General features: G+C 46.7%; 2 protein-coding genes across 5 annotated transcripts in view; one reads left to right on the top strand and one right to left on the bottom strand.

Annotated features, from left to right (window-relative positions):
• ccdc146 (coiled-coil domain containing 146) overlaps positions 1-2231 on the top strand; it is a 63053-nt gene extending 60822 nt beyond the window's left edge. Inside the window, exons 22-23 of the mRNA XM_065021333.1 lie at positions 40-186; positions 563-2231. Coding sequence (XP_064877405.1) covers positions 40-186; positions 563-763 — 348 coding nt within the window. The 3' untranslated portion in view covers positions 764-2231. The remainder of the gene's footprint in view (positions 1-39; positions 187-562) is intronic.
• A 1915-nt stretch (positions 2232-4146) lies between these two features.
• Positions 4147-26885, bottom strand: part of gsap (gamma-secretase activating protein) — a 55508-nt gene continuing 32769 nt past the window's right edge. The window contains exons 23-30 of one of the 4 annotated variants that reach the window (XM_065021329.1): positions 23706-23801; positions 22636-22708; positions 17667-17761; positions 17319-17438; positions 13393-13454; positions 5590-5694; positions 5379-5475; positions 4147-4882 (exon numbers count right to left, since the gene is read on the bottom strand). In XM_065021329.1, the coding sequence (XP_064877401.1) occupies positions 4782-4882; positions 5379-5475; positions 5590-5694; positions 13393-13454; positions 17319-17438; positions 17667-17761; positions 22636-22708; positions 23706-23801 (749 nt within the window). In that variant the 3' untranslated portion in view covers positions 4147-4781. Of the gene's footprint in view, positions 4883-5378; positions 5476-5589; positions 5695-13392; positions 13455-17318; positions 17439-17666; positions 17762-22635; positions 22709-23705; positions 23802-26885 lie in introns of those variants that run through there. The other 3 variants (XM_065021330.1, XR_010464508.1, XR_010464507.1) reach the window with 3 other exon arrangements.

The raw sequence follows: 26885 nt of genomic DNA, 5'->3' as shown, positions 1-26885 counted from the left end.
TCCTGACATTCCATGTTGTGTTGATCCCACCCCTGTCAGGAGCTGAAGGAGAGGGAGCTGTTCCTGGACACCTGCCACCGACGCCTGGACCAGGGTCTGCCCCCCTCTGAAGACCTGGAGCAGGAGTGGCAACACATCCTCAGGGATGAGCAGCGCAGGCAGGCCGACCAGCAGGAGAAAGACAGGGTCAGTCACCCTCCATGACCCTCTACCACAGGACTTTGAATTAGGGATCATTCATGGAGGAATTCATAAATGTTGAACTTGATGCTGAACTTTTGTGCTTCTACACTGATAAGTTAACACTGCATTTAACACTTTGACTGTCTGGCAATCAGATAGAAAAGTTTTATGTAGAAATAGACGTGCCTCTCTGACATGTAGCGAATGAGGAATCTTGTCAGCTCTATTCATGGTATTTCTATCTGCAATGTTCAGTACATTGAACCCTGTTCTCTCCAGTACATTTCTAGATACTCTTTTAGATGTACAGTATACCATGAGTTAAATACCAGTATATGGTATACTATGTTGAGGACCTGGATTCTCTCCTCTGTTACAGCTGGTGGAGGAGGAGGAGAGGTCCCAGCTCCCTAGTGGAGTATACACCACGGCCGAGGCCCGACCCAACGCCTACATCCCCCTGGGGGACACCCTGCCCCTGCCCAAGCCCTACGGAGCCCTGGCCCCCTTCAAACCCTCTGAGCCCGGCACCAACATCAGACACATTCGCAAGCCTGAACCAAAACCCATTGAGATATAGACCTGGACCAAACCCATTGAGATATACTGTAGACCTGGACCAAACCCATTGAGATATACTGTAGACCTGGACCAAACCCATTGAGATATACTGTAGACCTGGACCAAACCCATTGATATATACTGTAGACCTGGACCAAACCCATTGAGATATACTGTAGACCTGGACCAAACCCATTGAGATATACTGTAGACCTGGACCAAACCCATTGAGATATACTGTAGACCTGGACCAAACCCATTGAGATATACTGTAGACCTGGACCAAACCCATTGAGATATACTGTAGACCTGGACCAAACCCATTGAGATATACTGTAGACCTGGACCAAACCCATTGAGATATACTGTAGACCTGGACCAAACCCATTGAGATATACTGTAGACCTGGACCAAACCCATTGATATATACTGTAGACCTGGACCAAAACCATTGAGATATACTGTAGACCTGGACCAAACCCATTGAGATATACTGTAGACCTGGACCAAACCCATTGAGATATACTGTAGACCTGGACCAAACCCATTGAGATATACTGTAGACCTGGACCAAACCCATTGAGATATACTGTAGACCTGGACCAAACCCATTGAGATATACTGTAGACCTGGACCAAACCCATTGAGATATACTATAGACCTGGACCAAACCCATTTAGATATACTGTAGACCTGGACCAAACCCATTGAGATATACTGTAGACCTGGACCAAACCCATTGAGATATAGACCTGGACCAAAACCATTGAGATATACTGTAGACCTGGACCAAACCCATTGAGATATAGACCTGGACCAAACCCATTGATATATACTGTAGACCTGGACCAAAACCATTGAGATATACTGTAGACCTGGACCAAACCCATTGAGATATAGACCTGGACCAAACCCATTGATATATACTGTAGACCTGGACCAAACCCATTGATATATACTGTAGACCTGGACCAAACCCATTGAGATATAGACCTGGACCAAACCCATTGATATATACTGTAGACCTGGACCAAACCCATTGATATATACTGTAGAACTGGACCAAACCCATTGATATATACTGTAGACCTGGACCAAACCCATTGATATATACTGTAGAACTGGACCAAACCCATTGATATATACTGTAGAACTGGACCAAACCCATTGAGATATAGACCTGGACCAAACCCATTGATATATACTGTAGAACTGGACCAAACCCATTGATATATACTGTAGACCTGGACGAACCCCTCTAGTACTACGTCTAACCCACCTAGATGTATCTGGGACTATAAAGTGACAACATACATTTAATCAACATTTAATTCAGTTAAATTTCTGTTGGCACTAATAGCACTCCATATGAGATACTTGGGTTACCAGTAACAGGAGAATATTTATAATCTAGGAGTGTAGCAGCCAATCATCATAGGGCCTTTAGATTCTCAACACAAGCTCATTAAACAGCAGGTATATTTGAACCTCGTCTGCTGTCTTGATCCTTTTTCCTTCCTGAGAAGTGGAGCAGGGAGCGTGCCATGCATCTGGGTTGGATTTCTGCTGAAGTCAGAGGCACGAGGTCTTACTGGCAACACTGTAGCTGTTTCTGTTTACCCTCCTCCAGTAACCTCGACCTCACAGAGAATCTTTCAGAGGGATTTCACTGACGATTCTTTACATTTATGGTAAAGGAGGAAGAGAAAGTGGAGTGTGTGTGTGTGGTAATGAGTTATATTGTGTGTCTGTGTGTGTGTGTGTGTGAGAGAGAGAGAGAGAGAGAGAGTTCTGCGATTCTGAGAATCAAAGTTTGGCTTTGGGAGAAGTGTGCCTGGTGTTCTGACTTGTGGAAGCACCCAAACCAGTGACATCAGATATTCTGTAGAAAGCCTGTTAATTTCCTGAGCGACTGTATCTGTGGAGTGAGCCAGGTCTCAGTCTGTTCCCTCAGCTGACAGGGTGTGTCTCTGACTGTCTCAACCATAACAAGCCACACTGCAGCAGAGTGGCTAACATTAGCATGTGATGATGGGATAATGCACTTATTTATGGTTGACTTATCTGTCCCTTAATGTCACTGTAGGAGTCATAGAGAATCGTGTCAATGTGACGCTGCCACGGCTATCATGAGCGGTCTTATTGATCTGTCCCTTAATGTCACTGTATGAGTCATAGAGAATCGTGTCAATGTGTCTCAACGGCTATCATGAGCTCATTAAACAGACGCTGCCACGGCTATCATGAGCATAGTCTTATTGATCTGTCCCTTAATGTCACTGTATGAGTCATAGAGAATCGTGTCAATGTGACGCTGCCACGGCTATCATGAGCCGTCTTATTGATCTGTCCCTTAATGTCACTGTATGAGTCATAGAGAATCGTGTCAATGTGACGCTGCCACGGCTATCATGAGCCGTCTTATTGATCTGTCCCTTAATGTCACTGTATGAGTCATAGAGAATCGTGTCAATGTGACTGCCCACGGCTATCATGAGCCGTCTTATTGATCTGTCCCTTAATGTCACTGTATGAGTCATAGAGAATCGTGTGACGCCCACATGAGCCGTCTTATTGATCTGTCCCTTAATGTCACTGTATGAGTCATGAGCCATTGATCTGTCCCTTAATGTCACTGTATGAGTCATAGAGAATCGTGTCAATGTGACGCTGCCACGGCTATCATGAGCGGTCTTATTGATCTGTCCCTTAATGTCACTGTATGAGTCATAGAGAATCGTGTCAATGTGACGCTGCCACGGCTATCATGAGCCGTCTTATTGATCTGTCCCTTAATGTCACTGTATGAGTCATAGAGAATCGTGTCAATGTGACGCTGCCACGCATGCCCTTAATGTCACTGGCTATCATGAGCCGTTGACTTTATTGATCTGTCCCTTAATGTCACTGTATGAGTCATAGAGAATCGTGTCAATGTGACGCTGCCACGGCTATCATGAGCCGTCTTATTGATCTGTCCCTTAATGTCACTGTATGAGTCATAGAGAATCGTGTCAATGTGACGCTGCCACGGCTATCATGAGCCGTCTTATTGATCTGTCCCTTAATGTCACTGTATGAGTCATAGAGAATCGTGTCAATGTGACGCTGCCATGGCTATCATGAGCCGTCTTATTGATCTGTCCCTTAATGTCACTGTATGAGTCATAGAGAATCGTGTCAATGTGACGCTGCCATGGCTATCATGAGCCGTCTTATTGATCTGTCCCTTAATGTCACTGTATGAGTCATAGAGAATCGTGTCAATGTGACGCTGCCACGGCTATCATGAGCCGTCTTATTGATCTGTCCCTTAATGTCACTGTATGAGTCATAGAGAATCGTGTCAATGTGACGCTGCCACGGCTATCATGAGCCGTCTTATTGAACGAAGACAGACAGTTGTTAGAAACATGCAACAATTATTTTATTTTGTGTTTCATTGATACAATATGACTTTTACACGTGTAAACATGACAACAAATATTTTATTTTGCGTTTCATTGATACAACATGGCTTTTACACGTGTAAACATGACAACAAAAATCCCTTTTCCTGTTTATTATTGTACCTGATCAACACATTTCCTGGATTCCACATAACGGTGTTATTCCTGAAATCTAACCATGCTTCAGTTCCTCTGAAATGGAAATATACAGGCATCATACAGGACACACGTTGTGGAAATTCAGACACCTTCCCTTCTTACTGTAAGAGCCTCATCCATCTGGTCTGTGTGGGAGGGTTGAGAAACAGGCAGAGAGGGCAGAAATATAAATCTGTCAAATGAATGCTTAACCGATGACTATTGTCACCAGACCCATTGTTCATCAGAATCTGATGTATTTTCATAGATTCTCATGTATTGGAATATTGAGTGATCAACATTTAAAGTGTAATTTCAAACAGTCCCTGAACTCTGACACAGTCCCCGCTCACTGAGTACTAGTGGAATATGGAGTGTTGAGTGAAAACTTGGAGCCTTGACCTGCTCCCCCTCTTTCTTCACCTCCCTTCACCTCGGTCTCTCCCTCCATCACTTGTCCTGGAAGCCCATCAGGATCAGAGTCTGTTTCAGAGCCGTCTCCTCCACAAACCTGGCATCCACATTCTCCTGCTCCTCAAAAGGGTTCAGAGCTGCAGCACAGAATAGACACACCATCAGACACCCACACATAGTACACACACAGTACACACACAGTACACACACACAGTACACACACACAGTACACACACACAGTACACACACACAGTACATACACAACACACACAGTACACACACACAGTACACACACAGTACACACACACACACACACACAGTACACACACACAATACATACACAACACACACAGTACACACACACAGTACACACACAGTACACACACACACACACACAGTACACACAATACATACACAACACACACAGTACACACACACAGTACACACACTACACACAGTACACACAGTACACACACAGTACACACACAGTACACACACACACACACACAGTACACACACACAGTACACACACAGAACACACACAGAACACACACAGAACACACAGTTTGGCTTGGCTGTTTAATAAGCTAGTTTCACTTGTGGAGACAAAAGAAACATTCTCTGAATAAATACCTCGGTCTTCCACATCCAACAGAATTTTGGTCAGGAAGGTGAGAGGCAGGAACTCAGGCCTGAAGCCAGGCTCGTCTCTCTCCATGAACATAGAACCCTGGAACAACAGACAAACCATCTAACTAATCAAGTCCAGCAGTATTTACTTCCTGCTCTTGGTGATATTCAATTGGTGATTGTACAGTTGATTAGCTGAATAAGACAGTGTTACTTTGGTTTTGGCGTGTTTCTCCAGCAGGCCTCTGACATAGTCTCTGGAGATACAGGCTGAACTGATGGGGTGATCCCACAGGTGACAGCTCCTCTGCTCCATGGGCTGGAAACAACAACAACAGGTATCTAGTTACCCCATGTCCTCCATCACCAGGCCTTCAACAGAAGTTTCTCAACCTGTGTAAAAACCTATCGTGTTGACTGGGAAATGAGTCGCTATTCGCTATGGGCCCGATTCCGACTTAGGGAACGACGCCTTTCCTACGCACCTCTCGGTAGTCGGTATTCAGACTTACCTTATGCAGGTGCGTAACGGGCTTTGCAGTTGTGTTTCCCTTGCGCATGTAATTCAACCGATGAAAACCCTCCCACTTGCTGGCCAACAGATTTTATCGTGGAGTTTTCATTCAATATGGTTTTCAGTCCATTTCTCTTAAAGCCAATATGGTTTTCAGTCCATTTCTCTTAAAGCCAATATGGTTTTCAGTCCATTTCTCTTAAAGCCAATATGGTTTTCAGTCCATTTCTCTTAAAGCCAATATGGTTTTCAGTCCATTCTCTTAAAGCCAATATGGTTTTCAGTTAATTTCTCTTAAAGCCAATATGGTTTTCAGTTCATTTCTCTTAAAGCCAATATGGTTTACAGTACATTTCTCTTAAAGCCAATATGGTTTTCAGTACATTTCTCTTAAAGCCGGCTGTACATTACACAACTTTCAAAATCCTAACATCACTAAACCTCACATTGAACCACCATCTTTCCTGTTGTTTTTTTGTTGTCTTGCCAAACTAGTGGTGCACACTAAATGATGTGATTCAATGTAACGTAGCTACAACGAGCTGTGGCTCAAAGCAGCCTCAAACGTTTTCAGTCAGACATTCACTCTTGCCATACAGAGTTGAAATATCAAGCCAACATTTTTGAATTGAATAACATTGCTTGTGAGCTTCAGAGCTGTAATGATTTCAAACCAACTTGGAGGCGCACTTTCGCTTTGAAGGCAAAGTACAAACACATACTAGTAGTAGTCATCGCTCCTTCTGGAGACTCTACACATCCTGCGGAACAACGTCATCTCACTGGCTTCTTCTGGGGATTGTGTCTCCGATCTCAAAAACCTGTCTGGGACAGCTAAATCAGGGCCAAAATAATGTAGTGCACACCCGGTTTAAGCCATCCCTTTAATTACGGTGTACCCTTAATTATAATGTTGTTCAGATCAATAGGGATCAATGAAAGAAAGACATCCATACATCTTCGTCTCCGTTTCAACTGGTAGATTTTTTAAAAAATACTCTGATTTGTTAGATTATTTAGGCACATTTTAGTCTTAGGAAAGTATGTATGAATCATAAACCAACCGGTTTGGAGAGCCTTTACTCAAAATATATTTATGAATTAAAAAATACAGTGGTTTGATTCAATGTATGAAATATTGGAAGGTGTAGAATAGGGGTTGAACTTCGGCCTGTCCCCGAGGGCGCTCAGAGTGTTCTATAGGAGCACCATCGAGAGCATACTGTTGGGCTATATCACAGCCTGCTGCGGAAACTCCACCGCCGCAGACAGCAAGGCACTTCAGAGGGTGATAAGTGCAGCCGAACGCACCATTGGGGGCACACTGCCTGCCCCGCAGGACACCTACACCACCAGGTGTCTCAGGAAGGCCAAGAAGATCATCAGGGACCCAGCCACCCGAGCCACGCCCTGTTTTCCCCGCTTCCATCACTTAGACGCGGGCAGTACAGGAGCATCATGACAAAAACGAACAGACTGGCCAATAGCTTCTGCCCTGAGACCATCAGGCTGCTAAAGAGCCACCACTAGTCAGCTACCTGCTCCCCCCTGCTACTCCCTCTATGGACATTTCCCACCCACCCCCCAACTGACTTTCACTCTGCCCCCACCCCAATGACATTCATCACTGTTGCAGTTGTTAATATGTATATTATTATAATTGTAATTCATTTTTATTAATAATTGTTATTGATTTGATTTCACTTGGTCCCCACACCCCCTCAATGATCATGCTGCTCCCCTGCAGTCATTCCCCCCACCACCTCAACAGTCTTTACTCTGCTCCCCTGCAGTCATTCCCCCACCTCCTCAACAGTCTTTACTCTGTCTCCCCCCCTGCAGTCATTCCCCCACCTCCTCAACAGTCTGTACTCTGCTCCCCTGCAGTCATTCCCCCACCTCCTCAACAGTCTTTACTCTGTTCCCTGCAGTCATTCCCCCACCTCCTCAACAGTCTTTACTCTGCTCCCCTGCAGTCATTCCCCCACCTCCTCAACAGTCTGTACTCTGCTCCCCATTCCCCCACCTCCTCAACAGTCAGTCATTTCCCCCACCTCCTCAACAGTCTGTACTCTGCTCCCCTGCAGTCATTCCCCCCTCACCTCCTCATCAGTCTTCACGTTGCTCCCCTGCAGTCATTCCCCCACTTCCTCAACAGTCTTTACTCTGCTCCCCCCACCTGCAGTCATTCCCCCCACCTCCTCATCAGTCTTCACGTTGCTCCCTGCAGTTCATTCCCCCACTTCCTCAACAGTCTTTACTCTGCTCCCCTGCAGTCATTCCCCCACCTCCTCACCTCCTCAACAGTCTTTACTCTGCAGTCATTCCCCCACCTCCTCAACAGTCTTTACTCTGTTCCCCTGCAGTCATTCCCCCACCTCCTCAACAGTCTTTACTCTGCAGTCATTCCCCCACCTCCTCAACAGTCTTTACTCTGCTCCCCCACCTGCAGTCATTCCCCCACCTCCTCAACAGTCTTTGCTCTCTGCAGTCATTCCCCCACCTCCTCAACAGTCTTTAGTCATTCCCCCACCTCCTCAACAGTCTTTAGTCTCATTCCCCCACCTCCTCAACAGTCTTTAGTGCAGTCATTCCCCCACCTCCTCAACAGTCTTTACTCTGCAGTCATTCCCCCACCTCCTCAACAGTCTTTACTCTGCAGTCATTCCCCCACCTCCTCAACAGTCTTTACTCTGCAGTCATTCCCCCACCTCCTCAACAGTCTTTACTCTGCAGTCATTCCCCCACCTCCTCAACAGTCTTTACTCTGCAGTCATTCCCCCACCTCCTCAACAGTCTTTACTCTGCTCCCCTGCAGTCATTCCCCCACCTCCTCAACAGTCTTTACTCTGCTCCCTGCAGTCATTCCCCCACCTCCTCAACAGTCTTACTCTGCTCCCCTGCAGTCATTCCCCCCCTTCCTCAACAGTCTGCTCTGCTCCCCTGCAGTCATTCCCCCACCTCCTCAACAGTCTTTACTCTGCAGTCATTCCCCCACCTCCTCAACAGTCTTTACTCTGTTCCCCTGCAGTCATTCCCCCACCTCCTCAACAGTCTTTACTCTGCAGTCATTCCCCCACCTCCCCAACAGTCTTTACTCTGCAGTCATTCCCCCACCTCCTCAACAGTCTTTACTCTGTTCCCCTGCAGTCATTCCCCCCACCTCCTCAACAGTCTTTACTCTGCAGTCATTCCCCCACCTCCCCAACAGTCTTTACTCTGCAGTCATTCCCCCACCTCCTCAACAGTCTTTACTCTGCAGTCATTCCCCCCCACCTCCTCAACAGTCTGTAGTCTTCTGTCTCCCCTGCAGTCATTCCCCCACCTCCTCAACAGTCTGTACTCTGCTCCCCTGCAGTCATTCCCCCCACCTCCTCAACAGTTTGTACTCTGCTCCCAGTCATTCCCCCACCTCCTCAACAGTCAGTCATTCCCCCCACCTCCTCAACAGTCTGTACTCTGCTCCCCTGCAGTCATTCCCCCCACCTCCTCAACAGTCTTTACTCTGCAGTCATTCCCCCACCTCCTCAACAGTCTGTACTCTGCTCCCCTGCAGTCATTCCCCCCACCTCCTCAACAGTCTTTACTCTGCAGTCATTCACCCCACCTCCTCAACAGTCTTTACTCTGCTCCCCTGCAGTCATTCCCCCCACCTCCTCAACAGTCTTTACTCTGTTCCCTTGCAGTCATTCCCCCACCTCCTCAACAGTCTTTACTCTGCTCCCCTGCAGTCATTCCCCCACCTCCTCAACAGTCTTTACTCTGTTCCCTTGCAGTCATTCCCCCCACCTCCTCAACAGTCTGTACTCTGCTCCCCTGCAGTCATTCCCCCACCTCCTCATCAGTCTGTACTCTGCAGTCATTCCCCCCACCTCCTCAACAGTCTTTACTCTGTTCCCCCACCTGCAGTCTTTATTCTCCCCCACCTCCTCAACAGTCTTTACTCTGCTCCTCAGTCAACAGTCTTTACCTGCAGTCATTCCCCCACCTCCTCAACAGTCTTTACTCTGCTCCCCTGCAGTCATTCCCCCCCACCTCCTCAACAGTCTTTACTCTGTTCCCCTGCAGTCATTCCCCCACCTCCTCAACAGTCTTTACTCTGCTCCCCTGCAGTCATTCCCCCCACCTCCTCAACAGTCTTTACTCTGTTCCCCTGCAGTCATTCCCCCACCTCCTCAACAGTCTTTACTCTGCTCCCCTGCAGTCATTCCCCCCACCTCCTCAACAGTCTTTACTCTGCTCCCCCCACCTGCAGTCATTCCCCCCCCACCTCCTCAACAGTCTTTACTCTGTTCCCCTGCAGTCATTCCCCCCCCACCTCCTCAACAGTCTTTACTCTGCTCCCCTGCAGTCATTCCCCCCACCTCCTCAACAGTCTGTACTCTGCTCCCCTGCAGTCATTCCCCCCACCTCCTCATCAGTCTGTACTCTGCTCCCCTGCAGTCATTCCCCCCACCTCCTCAACAGTCTGTACTCTGCCTCCACCCCAATGGACATGTATTATTCATCACTGCCAGTTATTATGTTGTATATGGTGCTATTTCTATTGTTTTATTACCATTGTCAGTATTTTATTTCCCTTCGTCCTGCATGTTGGAGCTTGGAGCCTAAGATGTTCACTGTACCCTGTAATCATGAACCGTGAGTCTACCCTGATTCTCACAACGGTCCAGGTGTGGTGAACCGTGAGTCTACCCTGATTCTCACAACGGTCTAGTCGTGGTGAACCGTGAGTCTACCCTGATTCTCACAACGGTCTAGTCGTGGTGAACCGTGAGTCTACCCTGATTCTCACAACGGTCCAGGTGTGGTGAACCGTGAGTCTACCCTGATTCTCACAACGGTCTAGTCGTGGTGAACCGTGAACCGTTCTCACAACGAGTGGTGAACTGAGTCTACCCTGATTCTCACAACGGTCCAGGTGTGGTGAACCGTGAGTCTACCCTGATTCTCACAACGGTCCAGGTGTGGTGAACTGTGAGTCTACCCTGATTCTCACAACGGTCCAGGTGTGGTGAACCGTGAGTCTACCCTGATTCTCACAACGGTCCAGGTGTGGTGAACCGTGAGTCTACCCTGATTCTCACAACGGTCCAGGTGTGGTGAACCGTGAGTCTACCCTGATTCTCACAACGGTCCAGGTGTGGTGAACCGTGAGTCTACCCTGATTCTCATAACGGTCCAGGTGTGGTGAACCGTGAGTCTACCCTGATTCTCACACCGGTCCAGTCGTGGTGAACCGTGAGTCTACCCTGATTCTCACAACGGTCCAGGTGTGGTGAACCGTGAGTCTACCCTGATTCTCACACCGGTCCAGTCGTGGTGAACCGTGAGTCTAGCCTGATTCTCACACCGGTCCAGTCGTGGTGAACCGTGAGTCAGGCTCCAGGTTTAACCTGCTACGTGTGGTCTGAGTTCCATAATGATCTAATAGGCTACATGTCCTACATTATTGCAGAACGTTAGTCTATATGATCCAGTAATGCTTAGCGACCTTCAGGACAACGACACTGACGTGACAGTGGAAAGGAAGGTCAACAGAATGGAATGATGCTAAATGGAAGGTACAAATTGAAGAGAACTAACACTTATAAATGTATGTAGGTATTACTGATGGTGGCTCCTGATATAGTGCCTAATATTTAACATGATACAAATAGTCAAATAAAACGACGAAAAGCCCAGGCATATAATTCAAACATTTTAAAGTGCATACATCAAGTCAGGAGGTTCAGCCCTACAGACGCCTGTAGCCTGGATCTCCACCTTTCATCCACTCAAATGATGAGGGCATACAATTCAAATTCTGAATAACGGCTCAGCTATTTATAGCCTATTTCACTGTCCCACTTGACACCAGTAGGTTCATTAGACCTTATTCATGGTTTCATCGTGTGTAAAAGGTGGTGGAATTATGAGGGAATTAAATCAAGGTCAGAATACGACGTATCTGTGAACACCTCCGCCACACTCTGACCTCCACCCCAAACAAAACCGAGGTCAGAATACGAAGTATCTGTAGACACCTCCACCACACCCTGACCTCCACCCCAAACAAAACCGAGGTCAGAATACGACTTCCACCCCAAACAAATCTGTAGACACCTCCGCCACACTCTGACTTCCACCCCAAACAAAACCGAGGTCAGAATACGAAGTATCTGTGAACACCTCCACCACACTCTGACCTCCACCCCAAACAAAACCGAGGTCAGAATACGAAGTATCTGTAGACACCTCCGCCACACTCTGACCTCCACCCCAAACAAAACCGAGGTCAGAATACGAAGTATCTGTAGACACCTCCACCACACCCTGACCTCCACCCCAAACAAAACCGAGGTCAGAATACGAAGTATCTGTAGACACCTCCACCACACCCTGACCTCCACCCCAAACAAAACCGAGGTCAGAATACGAAGTATCTGTAGACACCTCCACCACACCCTGACCTCCACCCCAAACAAAACAGAGGTCAGAATACGAAGTATCTGTAGACACCTCCGCCACACTCTGACCTCCACCCCAAACAAAACCGAGGTCAGAATACGAAGTATCTGTAGACACCTCCGCCACACTCTGACCTCCACCCCAAACAAAACCGAGGTCAGAATACGAAGTATCTGTAGACACCTCCACCACACCCTGACCTCCACCCCAAACAAAACCGAGGTCAGAATACGAAGTATCTGTAGACACCTCCGCCACACTCTGACCTCCACCCCAAACACAACAGAGGTCAGAATACGAAGTATCTGTAGACACCTCCGCCACACCCTGACCTCCACCCCAAACACAACAGAGGTCAGAATACGAAGTATCTGTAGACACCTCCGCCACACCCTGACCTCCACCCCAAACACAACAGAGGTCAGAATACGAAGTATCTGTAGACACCTCCGCCACACCCTGACCTCCACCCCAAACAAAACCGAGGTCAGAATACAATGTCTGTAGACACCTCCGCCACACTCTGACCTCCACCCCAAACAAAATCGAGGTCAGAATACGAAGTATCTGTAGACACCTCCACCACACTCTGACCTCCACCCCAAACAAAACCGAGGTCAGAATACGAAGTATCTGTAGACACCTCCACCACACTCTGACCTCCACCCCAAACAAACCTCCACCCCAAACAAAACCGAGGTCAGAATACGAAGTATCTGTAGACACCTCCACCACACTCTGACCTCCACCCCAAACACAACCGAGGTCAGAATATGCAGAGAGAGAAGTGCATCTAAAGGGAATTACGTTCCATTTCCGCTCGCTTCACTCGGGACGGAATCCCCCCTGTGAATATGAGAATGAAGAGCAGAAGGAATGAGTCTGTTTCTCTGTTGTACCTTCTTCACTTCCCCTCTGGGCTGCAACAACAGTCCAAGAATCATCTGATTGGCTAAAAAATTAAATCACATTCCACTGCTTAGACAGCAGGAAGTAACAAACAGCAGCAACTACAAGATGCAATTAACACCTTTGAGAGAAATGTAACTTTACCTCTGGTAGTCTCTTCAGAATGCTGAACTTCAGCTCCTCGTTGGCATCACTGTTGTCTAGATCTACACAAGAGGAAAAATAGACCGTTTTTTAATCAACTTAAAATCATCCAAACCTTTCATCTTCAGTAATACTGTTTCTATTGTCCCAGGAGGACTTTTTAGCAGTGTGAAAAACACCAAGGTCAAGTCCATATTAAACATTATCAAACATCTCTAACTACTACATTATTCAAAACACCAAGGTAAAGTCAATATCAAACATTATCAACCATCTCTAACTACTACATTATTCAAAACACTTTAAGAGCAAATACACCAATTAATTTTGCCACTTTCTTACACAGAACTTATTCCCCAGAATGCTGACATTTTCCTTATCACCGTCTAGACGAAATACTGAAAACAATCATGTTTTGTACTTTGCTTTCATCTTCAGAGATTGTTTTGTTTGTCCCCTGAGGAAGAGCTGTGATATAAACTGTACTGAAACTGGCCAAGCATGAAACACTTTCTAGTATTGCCTTCTGATTGTTACCAGGTACAAAAAGAGTCAGTGTGGTAACAGGAACACTAACATCCCACTGTTTGGGTCTTGTAACATCTTAACACAAGACTGTATTGTAATGGGATATCTTAAAAGATTGAGATGTCAATGCAAGTATTGAGAAACCTGTCCAAGCATGAAAGTGTATCGAGGGCTGTATGCATTGCACCATTCTTCCTACTAGGTACTGACTGTCTGTCTGGGAGGGTTTGTATGCATTGCACCATTCTTCCTACTAGGTACTGACTGTCTGTCTGGGAGGGTTTGTATGCATTGCACCATTCTTCCTACTAGGTACACTGTCTGTTCTTCCTTCTTCCTACTAGGTACTGACTGTCTGTCTGGGAGGGTTTGTATGCATTGCACCATTCTTCCTACTAGGTACTGACTGTCTGTCTGGGAGGGTTTGTATGCATTGCACCATTCTTCCTACTAGGTACTGACTGTCTGTCTGGGAGGGTTTGTATGCATTGCACCATTCTTCCTACTAGGTACTGACTGTCTGTCTGGGAGGGTTTGTATGCATTGCACCATTCTTCCTACTAGGTACTGACTGTCTGTCTGGGAGGGTTTGTACGAGTTGACCTTTGTATTACAAGAGTGTAAGTCAAGACATTCAGATTCTCTCAAGCAAACTGTTTGGGTATAGCAATAACACTTCAATATCTTTGTAAAGAAACAACTATAGATATGAAGATATGAATGCAATTATTGTTGCAATTCAAACTGGATGAGGGATGAGGGCATGTTTAGTCTGAGCTTGTATCTAACAGGGATAAAACCCTGCAGGACTGTGGGTGGGAGTGGTACTGGCACTTGGGCTTCTAGCGCTTACATTCCATGATCATTGTCTTGGCAAACACTACACGGTGCAACATCTACACAACACAGTCCCTCACTCCAGTTCCTCTCTCCAGTCCCTCAATCCAGTCCCTCTCTCCAGTCCTTCAATCCAGTCCCTCTCTCCAGTCCCTCGCTCCAGTCCCTCAATCCAGTCCCTCTCTCCAGTCCTTCGCTCCAGTCCCTCACTCCAGTCCCTCACTCCAGTCCTTCACTCCAGTCCCCCTCTCCAGTCCCTCAATCCCTCTCTCCAGTCCTTCGTTCCAGTCCTTCACTCCAGTCCCTCGCTCCAGTCCCCCTCTCCAGTCCCTCAATCCCTCGCTCCAGTCCTTCGCTCCAGACCCTTGCTCCAGTCCCTCAATCCCTCGCTCTGGTCCCTCTCTCCAGTCCCTCACTCTAGTCCCTCACTCCAACTACAGTACCAGCCAATCAGTTGTGTTGTGACAAGGTAGAGGTGGTATACAGAAGATAGCCCTATTTGGTAAAATAACAAATCCATAGTATGTCAAGAACAGTTCAAATAAGCAAAGAGAAATGAGTCCATCATTACTTTAAGACATGAAGGTCCGTCAATCCGGGAGATTTAATGAACTTTTAATGTTTCTTCAAGTGCAGTCGCAAAAACTATTATGAAACAGTGTCCTAACGAGAGAGCACATGTTCTATGCCAGGCTAAATCATGCCTCATTAGCTCCTTATGACTGCCTCATCAACCCTGCCAGGAAATGCATAAACTTGGTCTCCACTATAAAAAGCATCTAGACATTATCTCCCATTTCTTATAGTGTCATTTGGTTTTCAACAGCAGAAATTTGTATAAAACTTGCTGTCAGTCTCTCCTTCCTTTTCTTAATTATCTTTTCTCTACCTTCTCATATAAAGTGAATGTATCCGAACTAGACAGACAACAAATTGAGCTGGTTGTCATAGCAACATACACAACTCTTTTTTTCCAGTTGACTAACTAAATCAACACTTTGTTGCCAAAACTAAAATGGATGAGTGGAACATTTAGCTGTTTTGATCTTTTCAGATTTGGGCGACACTGCATTGAATGACCCAGAGAAAAGCCGCAACGAGTTAAGAATACAACCTGAGATGTGCGTTGCTTCGAGGGCTGGCTAGCAGAGAGGGCCGACTAGCAGATAGGGCCGACTAGCAGAGAGGGCCGACTAGCAGAGAGGGCCGACTAGCAGAGAGGGCCGGCTAGCAGAGAGGGCCGACTAGCAGAGAGGGCCGACTAGCAGAGAGGGCCGACTAGCAGAGAGGGCCGGCTAGCAGAGAGGGCCGGCTAGCAGAGAGGGCCGACTAGCAGAGAGGGCCGACTAGCAGAGAGGGCCGGCTAGCAGAGAGGGCCGGCTAGCAGAGAGGGCCGACTAGCAGAGAGGGCCGGCTAGCAGAGAAGGAAAAAAAGTTGATGACTTCATCAAAACTGTCACTAAGGAAGAGTTTAGCATCCTTCCATTTCAACGTCATAGATTTAGCCGGTTGTCATTTGTGACAGAGACACCGTCTGGAATGCGGTTTTAACCAATCAGCATTCAGGACTAGACCCACCTGTTGTATAAACTTTGATGAACATGTACTTCATAGTATGTGTGTGTGTGTACTGTATCTTTATAAATTTGTAATGTCACCTTCACACGGACCTCCCAAGACCTATAACTCAAAGGCGTTTTGACAGTTACAGTGACCATGATAAATCAATGAACAGAGTGGCATCTTATATTTTGTGACTGAGCTATTGCTGTTAGTGTCCTCTGTTAGATTAGATTGACCTCTAGGTGTATGTCCCAAATGCCACACTATTCCTTATATAGTGCACTACTTTTGACCAGAACCCACTTTCGACACAGTTACAGTATTAATCTGTATTGAAGCATGGAGGAGGCAGACACGGTTACAGTATTAATCTGTATTGAAGCATGGAGGAGGCAGACACGGTTACAGCATTAATCTGTATTGAAGCATGGAGGAGGCAGACACGGTTACAGTATTAATCTGTATTGAAGCATGGAGGAGGCAAACACTGTTACAGCATTAATCTGTATTGAAGCATGGAGGAGGCAAACACGGTTACAGCATTAATCTGTATTGAAGCATGGAGGAGGCAGACACGGTTAGAGCATTAATCTGTATTGAAGCATGGAGGAGGCACACAGTTACACTGTAAGTCAGACAATAATGAATCTAAGAGGTTCCAGCTTACTGTGGAAAAGTACAGAACTGTATTGCCAGCTCTCTGACTCAGTGTTCATGAGGACACACCTTCCTGTAGTAATTACTGAGAAATTACATTATGGCACAATAGCTGAATCATGCCATTGTGTGTATGTGTGTATATACAAGGTATATGCATGTATTGTGTGTCTATAGCCCTGTGTGTGTGTGTGTGTGTGTGTGTGTGTGTGTGTGTGTGTGTGTGTGTGTGTGTGTGTGCGTGCGTGTGTGTGTGCGTGCGTGCGTGTGTGTGTGCGTGTGTGTGTGCGTGTGTGTGTGTGTGTGTGTGTGTGTGTGCGTGTGTGTAGTGCAGCGTGAACCTGTCATGAGTCGTGAGACGAAGGTCTCGGTGAGCTGCAGCACACCATGGTCAACGTACTGCAGGAAGGTGTGTCTGGGGAGACAGCGAAGCCCCAACACGGACAGTAGAGTGTGATACCCTGCAGACACACAGCAACACCACGTCAGATGCCATTTGCTTGAATATGTATTTAATATTGTAGAGGCAGGCTCTCTATAGGCTCTGTTGAAGTGCTTTGTTATATTGAGACACTGGACAGGGAGGTTAAAATAAGTTTAACGCCTTGGTTATTTCGAGAAGGTTGAACAAGGTCAAATACATGAATAAACAGTGTTATTTTGAGAAGATTAAACGGGGTTCTTCTTACCAGGAGGGAGGGGGAGACACAGAGTCTTTGTAGCCTCCAGTATCCGACACATCACGTGAAACACGGCCCACTCTGCTGAACTCCCCTGCTGCTTTCTACAGCAGAGAGGATAGTAAACATCAATGGGACAGGACTTGCATACACACTAGACACACACACACACACACACACACACACACTAAACACACACACTAAACACACTAACACAAACTAAACACACACACTAACACAAACTAAACTCACACACACACACACTAACACACACTAACACAAACTAAACACACTAACACAAACTAAACACACACACACTAACATAAGAGTCGGCTTTCTATTCCGCAACAAAGCCTCCTTCACTCACGCCGCCAAGCTTACCCTAGTAAAACTGACTATCCTACCGATCCTCGACTTCGGCGATGTCATCTACAAAATGGCTTCCAACACTCTACTCAGCAAACTGGATGCAGTCTATCACAGTGGCATCCGCTTTGTCACTAAAGCACCTTATACCACCCACCACTGCGACTTGTATGCTCTAGTCGGCTGGCCCTCGCTACATATTCGTCGCCAGACCCACTGGCTCCAGGTCATCTACAAGTTCATGCTAGGTAAAGCTCCGCCTTATCTCAGTTCACTGGTCACGATCAAATCAAATCAAATTTTATTTGTCACATACACATGGTTAGCAGATGTTAATGCGAGTGTAGCGAAATGCTTGTGCTTCTAGTTCCGACAATGCAGTGATAACCAACAAGTAATCTAACTAACAATTCCAAAACTACTGTCTTATACACAGTGTAAGGGGATAAAGAATATGTACATAAGGATATATGAATGAGTGATGGTACAGAGCAGCATACAGTAGATGGTATCGAGTACAGTATATACATATGAGATGAGTATGTAGACAAAGTAAACAAAGTGGCATAGTTAAAGTGGCTAGTGATACATGTATTACATAAGGATGCAGTCGATGATGTAGAGTACAGTATATACGTATGCATATGAGATGAATAATGTAGGGTAAGTAACATTATATAAGGTAGCATTGTTTAAAGTGGCTAGTGATATATTTACATCATTTCCCATCAATTCCCATTATTAAAGTGGCTGGAGTTGGGTCAGTGTCAATGACAGTGTGTTGGCAGCAGCCACTCAATGTTAGTGGTGGCTATTTAACAGTCTGATGGCCTTGAGATAGAAGCTGTTTTTCAGTCTCTCGGTCCCAGCTTTGATGCACCTGTACTGACCTGGCCTTCTGGATGATAGCGGGGTGAACAGGCAGTGGTTCGGGTGGTTGATGTCCTTGATGATCTTTATGGCCTTCCTGTAACATCGGGTGGTGTAGGTGTCCTGGAGGGCAGGTAGTTTGCCCCCAGTGATGCGTTGTGCAGACCTCACTACCCTCTGGAGAGCCTTACGGTTGAGGGCGGAGCAGTTGCCGTACCAGGCGGTGATACAGCCCGCCAGGATGCTCTCGATTGTGCATCTGTAGAAGTTTGTGAGTGCTTTTGGTGACAAGCCGAATTTCTTCAGCCTCCTGAGGTTGAAGAGGCGCTGCTGCGCCTTCTTCACGACGCTGTCAGTGTGAGTGGACCAATTCAGTTTGTCTGTGATGTGTATGCCGAGGAACTTAAAACTTGCTACCCTCTCCACTACTGTTCCATCGATGTGGATAGGGGGTGTTCCCTCTGCTGTTTCCTGAAGTCCACAATCATCTCCTTAGTTTTGTTGACGTTGAGTGTGAGGTTATTTTCCTGACACCACACTCCGAGGGCCCTCACCTCCTCCCTGTAGGCCGTCTCGTCGTTGTTGGTAATCAAGCCTACCACTGTTGTGTCGTCCGCAAACTTGATGATTGAGTTGGAGGCGTGCGTGGCCACGCAGTCGTGGGTGAACAGGGAGTACAGGAGAGGGCTCAGAACGCACCCTTGTGGGGCCCCCGTGTTGAGGATCAGCGGGGGAGATGTTGTTGCCTACCCTCACCACCTGGGGCGGCCCGTCAGGAAGTCCAGTACCCAGTTGCACAGGGCGGGGTCGAGACCCAGGGTCTCGAGCTTGATGACGAGCTTGGAGGGTACTATGGTGTTGAATGCCGAGCTGTAGTCGATGAACAGCATTCTCACATAGGTATTCCTCTTGTCCAGGTGGGTTAGGGCAGTGTGCAGTGTGGTTGAGATTGCATCGTCTGTGGACCTATTTGGGCGGTAAGCAAATTGGAGTGGGTCTAGGGTGTCGGGTAGGGTGGAGGTGATATGGTCCTTGACTAGTCTCTCAAAGCACTTCATGATGACGGAAGTGAGTGCTACGGGCGGTAGTCGTTTAGCTCAGTTACCTTAGCTTTCTTGGGAACAGGAACAATGGTGGCCCTCTTGAAGCATGTGGGAACAGCAGACTGGTATAGGGATTGATTGAATATGTCCGTAAACACACCGGCCAGCTGGTCTGCGCATGCTCTTGAGGGCGCGGCTGGGGATGCCGTCTGGGCCTGCAGCCTTGCGAGGGTTAACACGTTTAAATGTCTTACTCACCTCGGCTGCAGTGAAGGAGAGACCGCATGTTTTCGTTGCAGGCCGTGTCAGTGGCACTGTATTGTCCTCAAAGCGGGCAAAAAAGTTATTTAGTCTGCCTGGGAGCAAGACATCCTGGTCCGTGACTGGGCTGGGTTTCTTCTTGTAGTCCGTGATTGACTGTAGACCCTGCCACATGCCTCTTGTGTCTGAGCCGTTGAATTGAGATTCTACTTTGTCTCTGTACTGACGCTTAGCTTGTTTAATAGCCTTGCGGAGGGAATAGCTGCACTGTTTGTATTCGGTCATGTTGCCAGACACCTTGCCCTGATTAAAAGCAGTGGTTCGCGCTTTCAGTTTCACGCGAATGCTGCCATCAATCCACGGTTTATGGTTAGGGAATGTTTTTATCGTTGCTATGGGAACGACATCTTCAACGCACGTTCTAATGAACTCGCACACCGAATCAGCGTATTCGTCAATATTTTTATCTGACGCAATACGAAACATGTCCCAGTCCACGTGATGGAAGCAGTCTTGGAGTGTGGAGTCAGCTTGGTCTGACCAGCGTTGGACAGACCTCAGCGTGGGAGCCTCTTGTTTAAGTTTCTGCCTGTAGGCAGGGATCAACAAAATGGAGTCGTGGTCAGCTTTTCCGAAAGGGGCGGGGCAGGGCCTTATATGCGTCGCGGAAGTTAGAGTAACAATGATCCAAGGTTTTACCACCCCTGGTTGCGCAATCGATATGCTGATAAAATTTAGGAGTCTTGTTTTCAGATTAGCTTTGTTAAAATCCCCAGCTACAATGAATGCAGCCTCCGGATAAATGGTTTCCAGTTTGCAAAGAGTTAAATAAAGTTCGTTCAGAGCCATCGATGTGTCTGCTTGGGGGGGATATACACGGCTGTGATTATAATCGAAGAGAATTCTCTTGGAAGATAATGCGGTCTACATTTGATTGTGAGGAATTCTAAATCAGGTGAACAGAAGGATTTGAGTTCCTGTATGTTTCCTTCATCACACCATGTCTCGTTAGTCATGAGGCATACGCCCCCGCCACTCTTCTTACCAGAAAGATGGCAACACCCATCCGTAGCACGCGCTCCAGCAGGTGTATCTCATTGATCATCCCTAAAGCCAACACCTCATTCGGCCGCCTTTCGTTCCAGTACTCTGCTGCCTGTGACTGGAACGAATTGCAAAAATCGCTGAAGTTGAAGACTTTTATCTCCCTCACCAACTTCAAACATCAGCTATCTGAGCAGCTAACCGATCGCTGCAGCTGTACATAGTTTATTGATAAATAGCCCACCCATTTTCATCTACCTCATCCCCATACTGTTTTTATTTATTTACTTTTCTGCTCTTTTGCACACCAATATCTCTACCTGTACATGACCATCTGATCATTTATCACCCCAGTGTTAATCTGCAAAATTGTAATTATTCGCCTACCTCCTCATGCCTTTTGCACACATTGTATATAGACTCCCCCCTTTTTTTTTCTACTGTGTTATTGACTTGTTAATTGTTTACTCCATGTGTAACTCTGTGTTGTCTGTTCACACTGCTATGCTTTATCTTGGCCAGGTCGCAGTTGCAAATGAGAACTTGTTCTCAACTAGCCTACCTGGTTAAATAAAAAAAAAAAAAGGTGAAATAAAAAAAACCTCTAAAAAAAGGCCCTCCAGTTTTACTAGCCTGTAAGATGTACCACCACGCTATTAACCTCTAAACACCATGTAAGGAAAGGCCCTCCTGTAGTTGTAACTAGCACCATGTAGTCCCTTAGGAAAGGCCCTGTACCACCACGCTATTAAAACACCATGTAGTCCCTAAACACCATGTACCACCACGCTAGTCCCCATTAGTCCCTTAGGAAAGGCCCTCCAGTTGTACTAGCCTGTAGGGAGGTGTACCACCACGCTATTAACCTCTAAACACAGCCTGTAAGGTGTAGTCCCCTCTAAACACCATGTAGTCCCTTAGGAAAGGCCCTCCAGTTGTAGCCTGGTTAAACGCTAAAACACCATGTGGAAAATTTTTTTTTATTGATAAACAAACTAAAAGGCACACAGTTGTACTAGCTAAACACACTAACCACTAACACAAACTAAACACACACACTAACACAAACTAAACACACACACTAACACACACTAAACACACTAACACAATGTACTAAACACACACAGACTAACACACTGTATTACTAAACACAGAGTCTAAAAGGCACACACTAACACAAACTAAACACCACACTAAAACAAAGTCCCTTAAAAGGCAACTAGCCTGTACCACTAAACACACACTAAACACACACTAACACACCTAAACACACCCTTAGGAAAGGCCCTAACAAATAAAGGTGGAATAATTTTTTTTAAATAAACAAACTAAACACACACTAACACACACACACTAATAGACTAACACACACACACACACAGGGAGCAACTTACAAGCACAGCACCAGAGGGCCTAGTTTGTACTTTAGCCAACACAGACTCCAGCATGCAAACTGATCAGCTCCAGCTACACACACACACACACAAACACACATAGCACCAAACACCCACACACTCAAACACACACACACACACAAACACACACATCAAACACCCACACACCAAACACACATACCAAACACCCAAACACCAAACACCCACACACACACACACACACAGAGAGAAAAGAGGTCAGGGATGAATTAAACATCTGATTTACTCAAATGTTACATGATAAGACCACTATTAAAACGTTTCACATTCACTTCCTGTTTCCACAGTTTCACACACTGTAACACTTCCTACTTTCTCTACTGAGCAACAAATGAATAGTAGTCCGTGCCAACACGTAGCAAGAGAAACAGGTGTTACTATGATTTATTTATACACAGCCACTTTCACAACCTGACACACACACACCGCTAGCCGACTAACACACACACACACACACACACACTGCTAGCCAACTAACACACACACACACACCGCTAGCCGACTAACACACACACACACCGCTAGCCGACTAACACACACACACTCACCGCTAGCCAACTAACACACACTGTGACTGACCAAGCATGACCACTCACATCCTCTTCTCTTCTCTCTCTTACTGCAATAACAGGAAGAAACACTACCACATTTACATCCTGACACACACACAATCTCTCACACACACACACACACACAATCTCTCACACACACACACACACACACACACACACACACTTTATGGAAAGGCTTGTGTCTTCCTGATATGGAGTGCGCTATTTCCATGTGAGGTTCAGGGTTTTTTTCAGTCAGTGATATCTATGTATGATGTACCGTACAGAGCCTCTCTGACGTCATAACTGAGCTGTGAACAGTGGGAAGTAGATCTGTCATCCACAGGAGGAAGTACATGTATTGGAGGATAATGGTTATTGTCATTTCTCAACTACAATCTGTCTGTCTCAGGCCTTTCTTTGTGTAACTGCAAAAACAATGGAAACAGTGTTTGGGTCATGTAGAATAAGAACACACACCAGCTTGGCCACGTAGTTCACCACCAGCACGTCGATCTTCTTCTTCCCCAGACGAGGCAGGTGTCTGTTGAGGTGCTCTCTCAGCTTGTCCACCATCTATAGGAAACACAACACTTCACATTGAAGGTGTATGTCTGTCTGTGTGGTTCCCTTGATGTTCTCCTGTTCCTCTGTTCCCCTGTTCCTCTGTTCCCCTGTTCCTCTGTGCCCCTGTTTCCTCTTTGTCCCTGTTTCCTCTTTGTCCCTGTTCCTCTGTGTCCCTGTTCCTCTGTGTCCCTGTTCCTCTGTGTCCCTGTTCCCTGTTCCCCTGTGTCCCTGTTCCCCTGTTCCTCTGTCCCTGTTCCCTGTTCCCTGTTCCCTGTGTCCCTGTTCCTCTGTGTCCCTGTTCCCTGTTCCTGTGTGTCCCTGTGTCCCAGTTCCTCTGTGTCCCTGTTCCTCTGTGTCCATGTGTCCCTGTTCCTCTGTGTCCCTGTTCCTCTGTTCCCTCTGTGTCCCTGTTCCTCTGTTCCTCTGTGTCCCTGTTCCTCTGTGTCCCTGTTCCTCTGTTCCTCTGTGTCCCTGTTCCTCTGTGTCCCTGTTCCTCTGTGTCCCTGTTCCTCTGTGTCCCTGTTCCTCTGTGTCCCTGTTCCCCTGTTCCTCTGTGTCCCTGTTCCTGTGTCTGTTCCTCTGTGTCCCTGTTCCCTGTGTCCCTGTTCCTCTGTGGAGCAGGAGCCTACTGGGACTTACACACTGCAAGTGCAAGTCCTCCTGTGTACCACTGTTCACTCTGTGTCCCTGTTCCTCTGTGTCCCTGTTCCTCTGTTCCCCTGTTCCCTGTTCCTCTGTTCCTCTGTGTCCCTGTTCCTCTGTGTCCCTGTTTCCCTGCTCCTCTGTGTTCCTGCTCCTCTAACAGTGTCCTAGTGTTTTATTCTTATTATCAGGAAGGAGAGTGGAGCAGGAGCCTACCCTGGGATGCTTACTATACACACTGGGGATAGGTAGAATAGTTACCCTGCTGGTTGATGCACACACAGCTAGACTACCCTAGTGTTTTACAACTGGGGAAAGAATGTTAGGTTCACACAAACACACACAATTGTAGGTACTAGACTACCTAGTGTTTTACAACTGGGGATAGGTAGAATAGTTACCCTGCTGGTTGATGCTGACACACTACACCCAGTGTTTTACACACTGAGGTACCACACACACTACCCAGTGTACATACACACTGGGGATAGGTAGAATAGTTACACTGCTGGTTGATGCTGACAGGACCACAGCTACTGCTAGTGTTTTACAACTGGGGATAGGTAGAATAGTTACCCTGCTGGTTGACTGAGAGGACCTGGAGCAGGGGATAGGTAGAATAGTTACCCTGCTGGTTGATGCTGACCTGCAGGTTTTACAACTGGAAGGTAGAATAGTTACCCTGCTGGGAGCAGAGCCCTAGTGTTTTACAACTGGGGATAGGTCTACCCTGCTGGTTGAATAGTTACCCTGCTGGTTGATGCTGAGAGGACCACAGCTAGACTACCTAGTGTTTTACAACTGGGGATAGGTAGAATAGTTACCCTGCTGGTTGATGCTGAGAGGACCACAGCTAGACTACCCTAGTGTTTTACAACTGGGGATAGGTAGAATAGATTTTACAACTGGGGATAGGTAGAATAGTTACCCTGCTGGTTGATGCTGAGAGGACCACAGCTAGACTACCCTACCCCCTGCTGGTTGATGTGTTTTACAACTGGGGATAGGTAGAATAGTTACCCTGCTGGTTGATGCTGAGAGGACCACAGCTAGACTACCCTAGTGTTTTACAACTGGGGATAGGTAGAATAGTTACCCTGCTGGTTGATGCTGAGAGGACCACAGCTAGACTACCCTAGTGTTTTACAACTGGGGATAGGTAGAATAGTTACCCTGTTTTACTGGTTGATGCTGAGAGGACCACAGCTAGACTACCCTAGTGTTTTACAACTGGGGATAGGTAGAATAGTTACCCTGCTGGTTGATGCTGAGAGGACCACAGCTAGACTACCCTAGTGTTTTACAACTGGGGATGCTGAGGTACCAATAGTTACCCTGTGTTTTACAACTGGTTGATGCTGGTTGATGCTGAGGACCACAGCTAGACTACCCTAGTGTTTTACAACTGGGGATAGGACCAGAATAGTGTTTTACAACTGGGGATAGGTAGAATAGAACCTGCTGGTTGATGCTGAGAGGACCACAGCTAGACTGTGTTTTACAACTGGGGATAGGTAGAATAGTTACCCTGCTGGTTGATGCTGAGAGGACCACAGCTAGACTACCCTAGTGTTTTACAACTGGGGATAGGTAGAATAGTTACCCTGCTGGTTGATGCTGAGAGGACCACAGCTAGACTACCCTAGTGTTTTACAACTGGGGATAGGTAGAATAGTTACCCTGCTGGTTGATGCTGAGAGGCTACTACCCTAGTGTTTTACAACTGGGGATAGGTAGAATAGTTACCCTGCTGGTTGAGTGTTTTAGTGTTTTACAACTGGGGATAGGTAGAATAGTTACCCTGCTGGTTGATGCTGAGAGGACCACAGCTAGACTACCCTAGTGTTTTACAACTGGGGATAGGTAGAATAGTTACCCTGCTGGTTGATGCTGAGAGGACCACAGCTTACCCTAGTGTTTTACAACTGGGGATAGGTAGAATAGTTACCCTGCTGGTTGATGCTGACTACCCTTTTAGAGGACCATGCAGCTAGACTACCCCAGTGTTTTACAACTGGGGATAGGTAGAATAGTTACCCTGCTGGTTGATGCTGAGAGGACTACAGCTAGACTACCCTAGTGTTTTACAACTGGGGATAGGTAGAATAGTTACCCTGCTGGTTGATGCTGAGAGGACTACAGCTAGACTACCCTAGTGTTTTACAACTGGGGATAGGTAGAATAGTTACCCTGCTGGTTGATGCTAGACTACCCTAGTGTTTTACAACTGGGGTAGAATAGTTACCCTGATAGGTAGAAGACTACCCTAGTGTTTTACAACTGGGGATAGGTAGAATAGTTACCCTGCTGGTTGATGCTGAGAGGACCACAGCTAGAACCTGCTGAAACGCTAACGTCACTTAAACCTCAGGGACAGCAATTTCAGGATGGAAATAGTTGCTGCTGCAAGGCTAAAAACTCCTGGGAATAGACTGCAATGTCAGGATGAAA

Source organism: Oncorhynchus nerka, linkage group LG8 (assembly GCF_034236695.1).
Source record: "Oncorhynchus nerka isolate Pitt River linkage group LG8, Oner_Uvic_2.0, whole genome shotgun sequence".
NCBI classification, from domain to species: domain Eukaryota; kingdom Metazoa; phylum Chordata; class Actinopteri; order Salmoniformes; family Salmonidae; genus Oncorhynchus; species Oncorhynchus nerka.
This window is presented reverse-complemented; position numbering and strand designations above follow the sequence as displayed.